General features: G+C 35.0%; 1 protein-coding gene across 9 annotated transcripts in view; it reads right to left on the minus strand.

Moving 5' to 3' along the window:
- COP1 (COP1 E3 ubiquitin ligase) overlaps nt 1-17,892 on the minus strand; it is a 256,822-nt gene that overhangs the window by 83,156 nt on the left and 155,774 nt on the right. For all 9 annotated transcript variants that reach the window (XR_006214220.1, XM_042976914.1, XM_042976913.1 and 6 more), the window contains one exon: nt 11,123-11,239. Coding sequence is in view for 8 of the 9 variants with exons in the window: in XM_042976914.1 (XP_042832848.1) it covers nt 11,123-11,239 (117 nt within the window). In the remaining variant the exon portion in view is untranslated. The remainder of the gene's footprint in view (nt 1-11,122; nt 11,240-17,892) is intronic.

A 17,892-nucleotide genomic window follows, 5' to 3' on the forward strand; every position in this document is an offset into this window, starting at 1 on the left:
TCTGACAGGTAAGCACTATACTTAAAGATATAATAATTATTTCCCCTTCTCTTCTTTATGGTTGAATTATATATTCCTGCAGTGGATGAATATATTCCTAAACAACAGTTTGTTTTGCATGTTTTTAAATAGAATTACACTGTACATTCTTCTGTGACTTCCTTTCATTTAACCTATTTGCTTATTATTCATCCATATGGATTCATGGAGCTGCATTTCATTCTCACTGCTGAATGTTTCACAGTATGAATGTGCAAACAATGCCATTACATACATTATTTAAATATGTATTTCTCGGGGAGCCTGGGTGGCTCAGTCGGTTGAGTGACCGACTTTGGCTCAGGTCATGATCTCACGGCCTGTGAGTTCGAGCCCCGCGTCAGGCTCTGTGCTGACAGCTCGGAGCCTGCTTCGGATTCTGTGTCTCCCTCTCTGTCTCTGCCTCTCCCCCACTCATGCTCTGTCTCTGTCTCAGAAATAAATAAACATTAAAAATAAATAAATAAATAAATATATATGTATTTCTCTAAGGCAAGGATTCTCAGACTTTGGAGTGCATAAAATTCATTTGGGGAGACTGTTAATAAAAAAAAAAAAAAAGGTTCCTAGAGTCCATCAGAAATTAAGAATAAGGAACAATGCATACTTTGATTCAGTAGGTCTTGGTCAGGGTGCTAGAATTTGCATTTCTTATCAAGCTCCTAAGTGATATTGATGCTAACTGCTGTGCACACACACAACACTTTGAGTAGCAAAGCTGTAGGGTGTATTTATCATTTTCTTATCATTTATTTCAAAGAGTTCTTCATGAAATCTGGATACTAATACCTTGTCATTGTAGGTGTTATCTTCTGCCAATTAATGACTTTTGCTTTAAATTTTATTGGAGATAAATTTAATCACCTTTCATTTATGGTTTATACTTCTGTGTCTTAAAGCCTTCCTTACCACAAGATCATGAAAATATTTTCTTACATATTATCTTCTAAATACTTTAGAAGTCTTACTGTTCATATTTAGGTAATTTTATCAACTGGAATTGACTTTGTGTATTACATGAGGTAGAGCAAAAATTCCCATAACAACTGTCAGAGTCCAAAAATTCTGTATTTTCCAAACAATCACCTTTGCCAGGTATCAAATGTCCATACGTTTGTAAGCCTGTTGCTGGTTCTGTTCCACTAATCTATCAATCCTTTGCCAAAATAAAACTTTTTATTTACCATGCTTTAACCCTGTTTCCAAGTGTCTCCTGTAAAGAGTACATTATGAACATTTTAACTAGCCTCCTAATCCCTGTCTTTTACTTGGAGCAAATTAGACATTTCCATTTACTTTTAGATATATCTGCAGTTCTATCAGCTTATTTTCTTTTTTAATTACCCCTTCTAATTACCCCAAATATTTGATGCTACTTTCCTACTTTCCTGTTCTCTTGGATTAACCAAATATTCTACTCCTTCCACCTTGCCACAATAACAGTTTGGATTTTGTACTTTGGTTCTATTATTTTATTAGCTCCCTGAGGAATTACATCATGTATTTCATACTTCCCAAGTGTGTGTGTAGTGCTTACTCAGTATTAGGTTTCAAAAACTGAATGATCGTTGGGGCGCCTGGGTGGCTCGGTCAGTTAAGAGTCCGACTTCAGCTCAGGTCACGATCTCGCGGTCCGTGAGTTTGAGCCCCGCGTCGGGCTCTGGGCTGACGGCTCGGAGCCTGGAGCCTGCTTCCGACTCTCTGTCTCCCTCTCTCTCTGCCCCTCCCCTGTTCATGCTCTGTCTCTCTCTGTCTCAAAAATAAATAAACGTTAAAAAAAATAAAAAAAAAAAACTGAATGATCGCATCTATTAAATTAGTAACAGCTGAACAGACGCCTAACTTTAAATATCTCACTGCATTTAATATAAATACAAATTTTCCTTTGCAGTCTGTTTTTAAAAATATCTTGTAGCTACAGTGCTACTTACAGGCTGGAAGGCAAGAAACGTAAATAGGTGAAAAATTTACTAGGGATGCCTGGATGGCTCAGTCGGTTAAGCATCCAACTCTTGGTTTCAGCTCAGGTCATGAGCTCATATCTTCGTGGGATCAAGCCCCACATCTGGCCCTGCACTTGTGGTGCAGAGCCTGCTTGGGACTCTCTCTCTGCCCCTCCCCCACTTGCACAGTCTCTGTCTCTCTCAAAATAAACAAACTTTTAAAAATTAAAAAAAAAAAGTAATGATCTACTAGGTGGTTCAAAGTTGTTTTTAGACTCTAGCATCCCCAAAAGTACACTGCATGACTAAGTAATAGAATACTTTGTTTTTTAATAGTATTGGCTTTATGCATGCCACTCCCATTTGAGTTCACTCAAGTTACTTGCAAAGTTGAAAATAAAATGTCTTTAATATTCATTTTTGCCCTATTATTTTTATACTACTTACTGTTCATGAATGCTATGACACTAAATCCAAATTTGTTAAATATTCAGAAATTTAATTTATTTAACTATGAAGGAAAAGACATCATCCCCACTGGCAGCTGCTGTATAAAATAAAGGACAAGGCATATTTATAAACCTAGCAAGCCTAAACCTTTTCCCATTACTTAAATAACATGGGAAATTACAATAAAAGACACCTCAAGCACTTACACATCTACCTTACTCAAGTTTCTCCATGTTAACTCTAAAAAATGAATTAAATTAGGTTTCATACCACTTTAAACACTGGCTTCTTAAATTGAAAGGAATTAATTATACTTTGGGGTGGGGGCAATAGAATGGAGATCTAGAGCATAGAGGTTCATCTTTTAGATTCAGCCCTAATTTAAAGAAAGAAAAAATACTATAAAATAAAGAAAGAAAAGTAGTATAAAAAAATGCTTAGTGGCCTCCTCCTCAAGAAATGCTGTATCTATCTCTCTGTGGAGAGATACCTGTAAAACTGTTAAGAACAGTACATCTAAAGAGGCAGTGTAATGATGCTTGGTGAAGAAGAACTTAAGCTTTATGTGTAACATATGAAAGTTGAGAGTGAGGATATAATCTTGTACTATTTGTACAATTAAATATACACAATTTTTAAAAGATTACATCAATTTTTAAAAATTGTTTTAATCTTTATTGAGAGAGACAGAGACAGAGACAGAGCGTGAGCAGGGGAAGGCAGAGAGAGAGGGAGACACAGAATCTGAAGCAGGCTCCAGTCTGACCTGTCCTCACAGAGCCCGACGTGGGGCTCATACTCACGAACGGCAAGATCATGACCTGAGTCGAAGTCAGATGCTTAACTGACTGAGCCACCCAGGAGCCCCTGATCACATCCATTATAAGCACTGAAGATGCATATATCAGATAGCCTCAGACAGCTTTACTCAGACTCAAGAAATCTGTGTGGAAGAATCTTTATAAAAATTCTGAGTGAAAAATTTCAGAGTAAACGACATGAGTCAAATATAAGGAATACTGAAGCCGATCATGGAGGGTTTGGAACGGAAGCAAAGGAATCTATATTTATTCTTTAAGTAATAAGAAGCAACTGAAAGTTTCAGAGTAAGGGAAGTAATATGTAGGTGTTTAAAAATAAATTATCAAGAACAACAAAACAAAAAACAAAGGTTATCTTTTCCTTTTGAAGACTGAGTTATTATGCCAATCACAAAAACTACAAAGTATCAAAAATAAGAAAACAATATTTTAACTGTCGTAAAATACTACGTTGTATGACTATATCATATATATTGTTTTCTTATTGATGAACTTTTTTTAATTAGGCAATGCTGTAAGGAACATCTTTTTCTTGGTTGAATCATATGAAATCGGTGTTTTTGTAGGTCAAAAATATTTGAATAGGGACGATTTTTTATGGTTAAACTTACTCTATTCTTTTTATGCTAACAATAATCTTTAATTTTGGACTATACAGTAAATGGGAAATGTTACCTGATTGTTTTTACTTGAATTTCCCTATTGTTAGTGAAGTTAGACATATGTTCATATGCTCATTAGCCACTTGGATTTCCTCTCAAACTTCCCACTTATATTCTGGGCTCATCTTGAGTACGGAAAACAAAGCATTTCTTTATGGAAAACAAATGGTATGTTTATGCATATGAACTATTTAGCTTATTGCGAGTAACAAAGACTTTATAGTAACCAAAACTAAAATTGTTTATTGACAACAGAGTTAAATAAGATATTTCAGAATTCCTGTTTGTTCCGAACAGTATACCTTCCCAGTGAATACATTATTCGCACAAATGCCACTCCTAAATCGGAATAGTAACCAATCCATTTATAGTAAATGGATTTATATCACTAATTTCTGGGGCGGGGGGGGGGGGGAGACTATTACTACTTTAAAAAGAATGCCTTAAGAGTATATATATTTCCTATCTGTTATACTAATTACAGTTAAAAAAACTGCAAGACACTTCAGGTTAGTATGCAAGCAACTCTGATGATCTCTTAAAACCACAGACGGCTAGGAGTTCAACTTACTTTAATCTTGCAATGCTATCCCAAACTGGCTTTAGAGAAGATAGATTGGAGAAAAATAGTTTTTCTACCTTTTTATACTCAATAAGAAAATATCATGTAGTAATCAAGTAATAGACAATTAATAAACACTTTCATCTATACATTAAAAATGTGGCACCTGGGTGGCTTAGTCGGTTAAGTGTCTGACTTCAGCTGAGGTCACGATCTTGTGGTTCGCGAGTTCGAGCCCTGCATCGCACTGTATGCTGACAGCTCAGAGCTTGGAGCCTGCTTCAGATTCTGTATCCCTTTCTCTCTGCCCCTCCCCTGCTCGTGCTTTTTGTCTCTCTCTCAAAAATAAATAAAAACGTTAAAAAAAATTTTTTTTTAATATTATCCTCTCTTCTGGTAAAAACATGCTTCAGATAATCTCAGTGCTTAAAAGAGTTTTAAATAGTGTAAAATAAGATTCAAAGCATGTTCTCAATATTAACCACAAAAAAGTAGTTTAAAATTCCTAGTCTACTATTTTCAAGCGGGACCATGACTTAGGACTTGATATTTTAAAAGAAATACTTGTGAATATTTAGTATACCACAAGAAATTTCTCATGCTATATTCTCCATTAAAAAAAACCAACAAACTAGACATCTTTCTATAACATGATAAAAGGTAAAAGAGCAAAATGATGAAGTAAAAGAGAAAAATATATTACTTGTACCAAATAGAAATATAAGCTCTAAATGAAGACAGGCAGGGAACCGTCTTAGAATTAGCACAATGCATCACTACCCAAGTAGGATCCACAGTGCCTTTGCAACAGGGGAGTAAAAATGTAGTTGGTGAGTAGCGTACTTACTCATTATCTATTTCTGGCAACTTCAAAAGCAATGTTTAAAAATGTACAGCCCACTTCTAATGTCATATTCATCATCATAAATGATATTTATTAAGCAATCTCATGAATGTGACTCTGTACTTCTCTCAGTGGTAAAATAAAACGATACGGCTAAAGTGATGTTTCACAGTTTAAAGAGAAACATTTGGATAATAGTCTATTTTCTAACAAATGCTACAATTCTAAATGAAAATGAGGCAACATCAGTCACTGTTTTCTAGTAATACAAGCTTTTAAGATTAAAAGCATGTTTCAATCAGTAAAAACTACATTAAAGGCACTGAAAAAGTAAGGACTGCTGGATTCATTAACGCGTTGCTCAGATACTAAACACCTATTTCAAAGCCAGAAAAAGTAACTCCTTACAGTCATAGGAAACTGCATTGTGCTGGATAGAGCCAATGACATCGGCATCTATTCCCACCATCTTTTTTAAGCCTATGGAGGATGGAATGTTATAACTACATTGCCCAGATCCTCTTGTAGTTGTGCTTCCAGATGTGAATTAGTTTCCAGCACTGGGATGCACTTATGTAAGATCGGAAAGGTAGCAAGTCAGTGATCATTCTGCTTTGGATATTTCTGTTGCAATGAGCATCACTGTAAATATGTGAAGGTTTTCTGATATAATATTACAATATCCAGTCTCCAGCTTTTATTAGTTACGCTGAAAGATTTCTGATCCCTTGATTATAGCAATGGCATAACATTCATGAACTCAAAAGATTCTGATCTCGATTGGATGAGAAAAAAAGAACAGCTCTCCCGGTCTCCCAATAAGAGGCTTAGCCTACAGATCTCTAACCCTTCCAACAAGTAAGTTTAGTTAACAACATTAAGAACAGTGGAAATATATGGTATTCTGGCGTGAACCATCTCTCATACACACACACACACACACACACACACACACACACACACACACACACCTTGAAATAAACTGACAAATATTAAACTAGACCTACCAAAAAGAAAAAAGAGAGAAGACACAAATGACCAGTTAGAAATCAAAGAAGGGACATTACTACAGAATTACAGAAATTAAACTACAGAAATGAAAAGGACTATAAGAGAACATTATGAACACCTTTATCACAACAAATTAGAAAAACTGAACATACAAATTCCTAGAAACACAACTACCAAAAATGACTTCAAGAAGAAAGAGAAAAAGAGAAACTCTGAATAAACTCATAAGAAGAAATTAAATTAGGAATTTAAAATATTCTCATGGAGTCTAAGTCCAGATGGTTTCACTGATAAATTTCATCAAATATTTAAAGAAAAAATAATACCAAAGCTTTACAAACTTATTCAGTAAACAAAGAAACACTTCCCAACTCATTCTATAAGGCCAACAGTTCTTCGCTATTAAAGCCACAAAACATCACAAGAAAGTTACAAATATCCAAAAAACACTTAAAATATTAGCAAGCTCAATCCTGCAACATATAAAAAGGATTTTACACTACAGCTATGAGAGATTTTTTTCCCAGGAATGGAAGGGTGGTTTAACATTCAAGACAAAAATAACAATAATGAACTATTACATATTATTAAATTAAGGACATAAACTACAAGATCATCTCAGTAGACAGAGAAAAAACATTTGACAAAATCTAAAACTCATTCATAATAAACACTCTTAGCAAACTAGGAATAGAAAACTAATCAACTTGATAAAGGGTATCTACAAAAATCTCCCAGCAAATATCATACCTAATTGTGACAGACTGAATACTTTCCTATAAGGTAAGGAAGTCCTTCTGCCACTTCCATTCAACATTGTACATGAGCTTGAAGCTCATGCAAATAAGCAAAAAGACATTAACATAGTAAAGGAAAAAATAAAATTACTTTAATCCATAGATAGCATGAATCCCAAATGTAGAAAATCCCAAAAAATCCACAATAAAACTAAGAGAAAAAAATACAAAAGAGCAGCACAATTGCAGGATGCAAGATCAATATGCAAAAATTAATTGTATTTCTGTGCTCTAGCAACAAACAAAATTTAAAAATAAAATTAAGAAAATTCCATTCACAATATATTTAAAGTAATAAAATACTGTATGTTAACTGGAATTTAAATAAAAATGTTGAAAAAAGTATCAAAAAAATAAAAGTAATAACATACTCGGGAATAAATTTAATAAGACAAGTTCAAGACTTGTATACCAGGAATTATAAAACAATGATTAAAATGGTTAAGAAAAAACACAGCGAATTATATACCAATTTCTGATTGCATGTGTAAAAATACCAGCAATAAATGCAGCAATATGCCAAAAGAATTCCACATTATGCTCAAGCAAGTTTTATTCTAGAAATACAAATATAATCCAATATCAGAAAACGTAAATGCATCATCCATTACATCAACAAATTAAACCATATGAGTATATCAACTGTGACTAAAAAAGCACTTGATAAAATACTAAGTTGCTCCCAAGAAACCGTAAAATGAATTATCTGAATTTAATAAAGATTACTTTCCAAAAGTGGATACCCTTAAAAGTAAAAGACTGAAGCCCAGTCAACTAAATGAAATAGAGGAGAAAAGAACTATCACTGTTATCATGTAATACTGCCTTGTAAGAAGAGAATACAATAAATCATTGAAAAAGAAGAAATACAAATACCATTGTATTTGTATCATTGTATCATTTGGTTACTATCAAGTATAAATGGATAGCTCAAAGACTGTACTAAACAGGTACTAGATTTAATTAAGAAAAATTTAATAGGTGTCTACATATAATACAAATATCCAAATATCAAAAGTTTCTATCTACTCTTAGAAACAGTACTTAAAAATAAGGAATGGAAAAAGTATTTTATTTAAAACAGTAACAAAAAAAATGGGGCGCCTGGGTGGTTCCACCAGTTAAGCGTCTGACTTCGGCTCAGGTCATGATTTCACAGTTCGTGAGTTCAAGCCCCGCATCAGGCTCTGCACTAACAGCTCAGAGCCTGAAGCCTGCTTCAGATTCTGTGTCTCCCTCTCTCCCTGCCCCTCCCCTGCTCACATTCTCTCTCTCTCAAAAACAAATAAACTGTTAAAAAATAAAATAAAAAAACAAAATGGTACCAAAATTATAATATACATAGAAAAAAGTTAACCAGAAAAACCTTAAGCCTAAATGAAATAAACTATAAAATCTCACTGTAGGATAGAAAATAATCCAAACAAACAGAAAAATACCCCTTCTAGCTATGTGGGAAGATATACTATCTTAATAAGGCCAGTGGTTCCAAAATTAACAAGTAAATACAATGTAATTCAGAAGAGAATCCCAAAAGAATTTTTCTAGAATTGGAAAAATATAAATCTTAAAGCATACATGGAAAATTAAATGCAAAAATTAAGTAAGAACTACATGAAATTTTAAAACCGTAGGAGCAAACTGCCTGCCAGATAGCAAAGCATTTTTAAAAGCAGGTTTCCCTAATACAGGTATGCTGTTTCTAAGGGGCACACGCACCACAACCTGTATAGCAGTGCTATCAACAACAGCCAAAGTATGGAAAGAGCACAAATGTCCATCGATGGATGAATGGATAAAGAAGATGTGGTGTGTACACACATGAACGCACGCACGCAATGGAGTATTACTCGGCAATCAAAAAGAATGAAATCTTGCCATTTGCAACTATGTGGATGGAACTGGAGGGTACTATGCTAAGTGAAATTAGTCAGAGAAAGACAAATACCATATGACTGCACTCATGAGGAATTTAAGATACAAAACAGATGAGCATAAAAGAAAGGAAGCAAAAAAATATATAACAGGGAAGGGGACAAAACATAAGAGACTCTTAAAGAGAAAAAACAGTTGCTGGACGGGTTGTGGGAGGAGGGTGGGCTAAATGGGTAAGGGGCATTAAGGAATCTACTCCTAAAATCATTGTTGCACTATATGCTAACTAACTTGGATGTGAATGAATGAATGTAGGTTTCCCTAGGAACACCTGGTTGGCTCAGTGAGAAGAGCATGCAATCCTTCATCTCAAGGTTGTGAGTTTGACCCCACATTGGGTGTAGAGACCACTTAAATAAATAAACTTTAAAAAATAAAATAAAATAATAGGGACACCTGGGTGGCTCAGTTGGCTAAGCGTCCAAATCTGGCTCAGGTCATGATCTTGTGGTTCATGAGTTCGAGCCCCACGTCAGGCTCTGTGCTGACAGCTCTGAGCCTGGAGCCTGCTTCAGATTCTGTGTCTCCCTCTCTCTCTGCCCTCCCCCTACTCACACTCTGTCTCTCTCTCTCCCCTCCTCTCTCTCTCTCTCTCTCAAGAATAAATAAAAATTTTAAAAAAAGGGGGGGAGGGGGATACCACTTTCTCTTTAAAAAAAAAAAATAACTAATTAATTAAATAAAATAATAAAATAAGGTAGGTTTCCCTTTACCAGGAAGGAAAACATTTGAAAATGTTCATATCTGGCATCTGAACATACTAAATATTGATAAAAACTTCTAGTCATAAATTATGGCCAATGGTTAATGTATATATAAAATACAAGATAACAGTAAAACTGTTTTCAATAAATGCATGATAAAATATTAAAAATGAAAATAACAATTATTGAGTACCATCTTGTAAGAGCTTTACATATACCGTCTTCCTTTCATAATCCTCATAAGATAGGACTATCTCCATTTTAAGTCCAAGAGACTTGGGGAGATGAGTTAACCAACTTGCATAATCAGTGGTAGAAAAAGGATTTAACAAGGAAAATTCTGCATGCTAATAGAGAATTCTACCTACATATATGTGTTAGACCATAACTTACTAGAATCTAATAATGAAATTATGTCAGTATATAAGTGAATAAATAATAAGTGGAAATAAGGAAAAGGTATCATAAATAAGATTTAAATTGTGCTTTTCTTTTTTTTAAAGGGTGATTCTGTGTTCATGATATGGTGCTAAGCTCATCTTTGTTAAAAAAAAAAAACTGAGATTATCGATTAAAAAAATCAAGATTTCCTAATGCAGAAGTTAAATTATAGGTGTTTTGTTTTAGCAAATATTTAAGGGGGGGGCAGATACAAAAGACAAAGGAGTAAGGCAATGATTTATCTTCCAATCCATTACACTTCTGAAAATGAAAAGAAGGCACTAATATTAATTATAACAGTATAAGTATAAACTAGGGCTGGCAAAGCCAGACAGTTGGACACCCTAGCTAAGAAAAAGATGTTATCAAAAAATTCTTTGCTATGATATTAACAACTAACATGCTTTTGAGTACTTCCTGTGTTACCATGCATTCAATGATACAAGATTTTATCTTATTCACTATCCCTATATGGGTGCTTTGTGCACAGTCCTATATACGTGTGTGCATGCGTGTGTGTGTATGTATACACACAAAATTGTTGAATGAATGAATAGATTTCCTTTAATTAAAAATGGATTCCTGTGTCTATACAATATAACTTAATCATTTAAACATCATTATGACCTAAGTTTGTGAATAAGCATTAGTTCATGCATACAAAGACTTAGAGGAACAAAAAGAATCAACAAACCCAACTTTATGTATTAAACGTGGGTGACAGAATACTGAAATTAAAGCACAGCAATAAATGAGTAATGATGGCACAATGCATACTTCTAACTTAGAGTTTAATAACAAAAACAAAATTTAAACCTATAAGGAAAGTTATTCATTTTAAAATACAGTCTTTTATACTAGCCACAATACTCAACCAACATCAAAAGAAGATAAAACTGCTCTAATTTCTTACCTGCACAGCCGAAAGCCAAATGGTATCTAGAAGAGGGGCTGAATTTAACACAGCACACGTTAGCCTTCGCCTCAATGCTTGCAACTGAGTTGTCTAGGTTGGTAGACCATAGCTTCACTAAGAGTAAAGGACAAATAAAAATAAAAAGAATTAAACAATGCATTAGCAAGTGCTTCTATAAGCTAAAAAGTTAGCTTATTTCTACAGTTGCCTTTTCATACTATTCCAAAGCATTTTAGTTTATGAGGACCAATACTGTTTAAACTGCATGACTGCATAATAGAACAATATACGGAAACCGAGAGCATAGTTTCAAAGTCAGAAAACAACAGAAAACCAGTGTATGCTGAGAGGTAACATGATCCCATATCTAAGGCATAAAAGACAGGGGTAAAACAAGCAATATGGAGATACATGTGTATTTGTTTTAGTATTCTCTAAACAGTGTGTGTGTGGGGGGGGTGGGGAGGGTACTTGGTTGACTCACTGGGTAGAGCATGTGACTCCTGATGTCAGGGTTGTGAGTTCAAGCCCCACCTTGGGCATGGAGCCTACTTTAAAAAAAATGGTGTGTGCGTGTGTGTGTTTCTCAAAAGTGTCACAGGTTGGAAGAGGAGTCATATAGTCACCCACTCCTACACACACACACACACACACACACACACACACACACAGAGTCATATATGTATTACATATATCAGAATACAAATGCCATTTAAACTACCTAGAAGCAGTTCTTATTTTATCTTTCAAGTGAGAATTCCATGATTTAGGGGCACCTGGGTGGCTCAATTGGTTAAGCGTCTCACTCTTGATTTCGGCTCAGGTCAAGATCTCATGGTCATGGGATTGAGCCCCGAGTTGGGCTCTGTGCTGAGTGTGGAGCCTACATGGGATTCTTCCTCTCCCTCTCTACCCCTCACTCACTCATGCTTCCTTTCAAATAAACATTAAAAAAAAAAAAAGAATTTCATGATTTTTCAATTTTATATAGGAACTCAGTTACATGATATAAGTATGTTTAAAGTAATGTTACTAAATTATTTAGCTAAACTTTAAATATTTGTTTCAATATTTGATATTCAGTCTATTCCAATGGTATATACTGAGATTTATCATGATTAAGGAATGGCAAGCTGACTAATTAGAGCAAGTCAGATCTGAAAGCAGAAACAGAAAGGTGAGCTGTTGTCTTGTAAGGTACCAGAGCATCTATCATTATCATATCATATCATATTTTATTTATTTACAAAAGAGAGAGAAAGAAAGGGCACATATGCAGGTGAGCAGGGGAGGGGCAGAGGGAAAGTAAGAGAGAGGCTCCATGCCCAGTACAAAGCCTGAAAGGGGGCTTGATCATGACCATGAGGATCATGACCTGAGCCAAAATCAAGAGCCAGATGCACAACTGACTGAGCCACCCAGGTGCCCTCATCATATTGTTTTTAAACAAAAATGTCTTCATAGACAATAGAATACACAAAGAAAATAGATTTTCAAAATAAGGTTACAATACTGGTTGCACATTACAACTCATAATAAACATTAATGATAACAACAAAAATCTTCCTATCCATCTTTTCAGTGGGCACCAATGTCCCATCCTGAACAATACCCAGTTAGGGTCCAGGTATTGTTGTGTCTTAAAATTTTTTAGGTTTATTTACTTATTTATTTTGAGAGAGGGAGGGAGGGAGGGAGGGAGGGAGGGAGGGAGGGAGGGAGGGAAACCCAAGCAGGCTCCAAACTGTCAGTGCAGAGCCCAACACAGGGCTCGAACCCACAAACCATAAGATCATGACCTGAGCCAACACTAAGAGTTAATCACTTAACTGACTGAGCCACCCACGCACCCCATTAGGTATTGTTGTTTTTTTTTATAAGCTCGTTGGGTGACTCCAGTGTACATTTAGGGATGAAAACTAGTATTAGGATAGAGTAGAACTTTAGAATCTTTTTTAAATATTTTATTTCATTTTTGAGAGAGAGAGTGAGCATGAGCAGGGGAGAGGGACAGAGGGAAGGAGAGGGGGAGGGGGAGGAAGGGAGGGAGGGGAGAGAGAGAGAAAGAAAGAGAGAGAGAGAGAGAGAGACAAAGACACTCCCAAGCAGACTCCACACTTAGCAAGGAGCCAGATGCGGGGCTTGAACCCACCACCCTGGGATCATGACCTGAGCCAAAATCAAGAGTTAGATGCTTAACTGACTAGCCACCCAGATGCCTCTAAAATCCATTCAGGAATGCTAATATGGTAATAGGAGTAAAAAAAAAAAAAAAAAAAAAAAAAAAAGGTAAAAAATGGTACTTCCTAAGAATAGAGATTTTCTCTGTGTGAATAGATAATTTACTTCTTATGAGTGGAATTCCATAGAGCATTTCTTAATATGTGGACTCTCAGAATAAAAATTAACCATTAAAAAAGTTATTTACACCCTAATGAATTTATTAGCCCTCTAAGAGAAAAATAAGACACACAATATTGAAATAAAAGAGTAAGAGTTTTAAATAGTAATACTTTATTTCTTTCATGTTATTTTCTAATAGGAATCAGGTGCTATTTCAATTAATATATAACTGTCCAGGCAATTAAGATACCCAATTCTGAGATAAAATGGCTAGCTGAATGTAAAAGTCTACAAGTCAAATATAGCATTTATAGGTTAGAATATCCAGTGGTAGAACTGTACCTTAACAACGTAGCACACGGAAGTTAATCTACAACAAATATTCATGGAGCACCTACTGTTCCCATAATCCCACTTATACTAAATCACTAAACCCTTTATAAACAAAGGTTACAGATCAGTGTTTTATGAGAATTAAATGTAAGTAAGTATAATGAGCTAGAACAAAATGACATTTAAATTAGAAAGTCTCTTTTTATTTTATTTTCTGAATGATATTTAATTTTCTGAATGACGTAATCATTAACATTTTAAAAGTAAGTCACAATGACAACAGCCAAACTATGGAGAGAGCCCAAATACCCATCAACTGAAAAACAGATAAAGAAAATGTGGTATATAGGAAATGGAATATTACTCAGCCATCAAAAAGAATGAAATCTTGCCATTTGCAATGACTTGGATGGAGCTAGAATGTATTATGTTAAGTGAAGTAAGTCATTCGGAGAAAGACAAATACAATATGATTGCATTTATAGGCGGAATTTAAGAAACAAAACAACATATGAAGGGCGAGGGAAGAAAAGCGGGAAACAAACCACAAGAGGCTCTTAATGATGACAGTTGACAGAGGGAGGTGAATGGGAGATGGGCTAGATGGATGATGGGTATTAATTAAGGAGGGCACTTGTGATGCGCACTTCGCATTGTATGTAAGTGATGAATCACCTAATTCCTGAGACCAATATTGCACTGTTATATTAACTAATTAAAATTTAAATCAATCAATCAATAAGTCACAATGGTAAACATAATTACAATTTTCAGTATGAAAGATATTAGAATCCAATATAACTAAGCTATAACAATAACTAAGGCTTAAAATAAAGATATAGTGAATATTTATAGCTTAGAAAAGGAAAATAAAAAATGATACATTTTATTTTATTACTGATTATTAAGCAATACAGGTACTATGAGTTAAACTGTGTTCCCCAAAAAGATATGTTGTATTCATAACCCCGGGTACCTCTGAATGTCACTTAATTTGTAAATAAGGTCTTTGCAGATGTAATCAAGTTAAAATGAGGTTATATTGGATTCGGATGGACCCTAAATCCAATGAATGATACCTTCATAAGAAGAAGGAGATTGGATAGACAGGTACAAACTACAAAAGGCCATGTATCAAGGAAGGCAAAAACCGGATGCAGCCACAATTCAAGAAATGGAAATGGAAGGACTGCTACCAGCCACCAGAAGCTAGGAAGACAGTGAGGAAGGAGTCTTCCCCAGAGCCTTCAGAGGGAGCATGGCCTTGCCAACACCTTCATTTCTGGGCTTCTAGCCTCCAGTAAGGTGAGAGAATAAATTTCTGTTGTGCAAGTCAGCCATTTTGTGATACGCAGTATTAGGAGTTCTAGAAAACTACTAGAACAGATAAGATGAAACAGTATTAAAATTAACCCAGTATTCCTAAAATGGCATCATAGATTAAAAAGTAAAATAGTAGAAAGTGTAGAAGAAATCAACAAAAGGTTTGGAAGAAAATGTCTAAAACAAATGTAAATGAGATGGTCCTCAAAATAAACAGACAGCATGTAAATCAATAATAATAAGCCTCCTGTGGGGCACCTGGGTGGCTCAGTTGGTTGAACTGCTGACTTCAGCTCAGGTCATGATCTCATGGCTCGTGAGTTCAAGCCCCACTTCAGGCTCTGTGCTGACAGCTCATTGCCTGGAGCCTGCTTCAGATTCTGTGTCTCCCTCTCTCTCTCTGCCCCTCCCGCTCACATTCTGTCTCTCCCTGTCTCTCAAAAATAAATAAATATTTAAAAAATAATAATAAAATAATAAGCCTCCTGTTACTTTCTCCTTAAGAGAATGATAGTAAAAATTTCATTTAACATCAAAACTTAAAACTTCAACATTTAGTGTGAAAACTTTGTAAGAAAAAGTAAAAGTGAATTTAAAAGAAAATTCCATCCCCAAGGTGAAGAACTAATTAAGGAAATTAAAACAAACACACTTCACTTATGTATATATAGTCTTCTTTGAACTTCCTTAAAACATCAAAATAGTGACTGCCAGAACAACCGTGTTGCAACGTAGGAGGCTAAAAATAAAAACAAACTTGTTCTGAATACTACCTAGCTGGCTTTAGGAAGTGAACTTGTTACTTAAACCTATATATTTTATTACAAGTTTGATTAAAGTTAAGAAGTAAAGCTTTTTCTAAGTATCATCTGAATCTTAAATCCCATTAAAAAATACTCAATTTTTAAAAATCCAACTACCCTAGAAGATCAGTATAGTTTATCATCTATTAATTTTTAAAATAAGAGTTAAACAGTCTCCAAGTACTTTTGTTCAAAATTATTTTTCCAAAACTAGAATACGTTGAATATCTATAATAATGTCAACACCAATTCCAATATGTAGGATTTATGTTTCAGAGCTTCTCTGCATGTCTATTTGCACCAAAACTTCTAAAAAGGAATTCGTGAAGAAGAGGAGGAGGAGGAGGAGGAGGAGAAAACAGGCACCGGTGGGTGTTTGACACAGTAAAAAAAAAAAAAAAAAAAAAAAAAAGCCTGTCTTCGGTGCAACTATGAATACATTTGATATCCCCTACTCTTGAACCACTTCTGAGCCACTGTCTACTTACTACAGAAAACACAATGAGCAAAAAGGGATGGTGCTGTTTCACCAAACACTACAGAAAACCTGAGGGACATATGCACTATATTATAAATCTATTTAAAAATATAAAAGACTAGACACAAAGATGTGTACTTTGCCAATACTGATTTACCAAAGACAAGTTTTTCTTTTCAACTTGATCAAATAGAAAAACAGGCTTTGTTATATTAGTTACCTATTGGTGTTGTACAGCCAACTGCCCCAGTACTCAGCAACTTACAACAGCAAAATTTGTTGTTACATAGTTTCTGATTGTCAGGAATCTCTGAGCAGCTCAGCTGAGTGGTTTCTGCTCAGAGTCTCCAGGATAAGAGGTCTCCATGCAGCTGAACTCGAGGATCCGCTTTCAAGCTCAGTCCCTCAAAATGGCTCTTGGCATGTGATTCAGTTCCCCATAATATGGGCTTGTGACAATACTGCTAGAGTCTCCTCATGGACCCAAATGAAGATAAAGGCTAAATGTTTTATATGAACTAATTTCAGAAGTGACATACCACTGGGTGGCTCAGCCAGTTGAGTGTCTGACTCTTGATTTTGGCTCAGGTCATGATCTCACGGCTCACGGGCTGAAGCCCCAAGTCGGGCTCTGCGCTCACAGCAGGCTCACGCAGCCTGCTGGGGATTCTCTCTCCCTCTCTGCCCCTCCCCTGCTCTTTTGCACTGTCCCGCGCATAGTCTCCTTCACCCCTCAAAAATAAATAAAGTAACTTAAAAAAAAAAAAAAGTGATAATATGCCTTCACTTCTGTGGTACTTTACCAATCACACAGAATGGAATAATGGGGAGGAAGGGAATTACACAAGCACGGGGGTGCCAGGACAGAAGGTCACTGGGCCATTTGGGATGCTAACATAAGCCTTTGAACTTCGTTTAGATAAAGGAGATATTCCACTTAGTAAAGTTATAACTTTTAGAAAAGGTAACTACCTAAAGTTATAAGACAGATAATACTATTTATGATAATGCTATTTACTATGTTGCAGTTATATTTTTTAGTCCTTTGATAAAAAAAGTATTTCATTTAGTATGAGTTAACTGAAATTATTTTTTTAATTTGTCAAGATTTCAAATTCATCACTTTCACATTAACGTATGCAGGTATGAAAATCTGGAATAAATAAGAACCTGTAAATAGTGCTGTTACTCTTCAAATTCATATTTGGGGATAAAAAAAAACTTTAAAGACTGTGTTAATTCTAATTCAGTAAGATAACTCATTGCAAATGATTCTTAGTTTATGTATTTAAAAAGAAAAACATATTTCTCCTAAATAACTTAAAATTAGTTCATAACATTCTTTTCTGATTAACTTGCTACACAGCAAAACTGCATCTATAAGCCTACTACATTCATGTTTAACATTAACTTGTTTAACATACAAGTATGTGCATATGTATTTGAAAGTAAACTACTTTAAAAATACACAGCATTAAATAAGTAAC

The sequence above is a fragment of the Panthera tigris genome, chromosome F3 (genome assembly GCF_018350195.1).
Source record: "Panthera tigris isolate Pti1 chromosome F3, P.tigris_Pti1_mat1.1, whole genome shotgun sequence".
Lineage (NCBI taxonomy): Eukaryota > Metazoa > Chordata > Mammalia > Carnivora > Felidae > Panthera > Panthera tigris.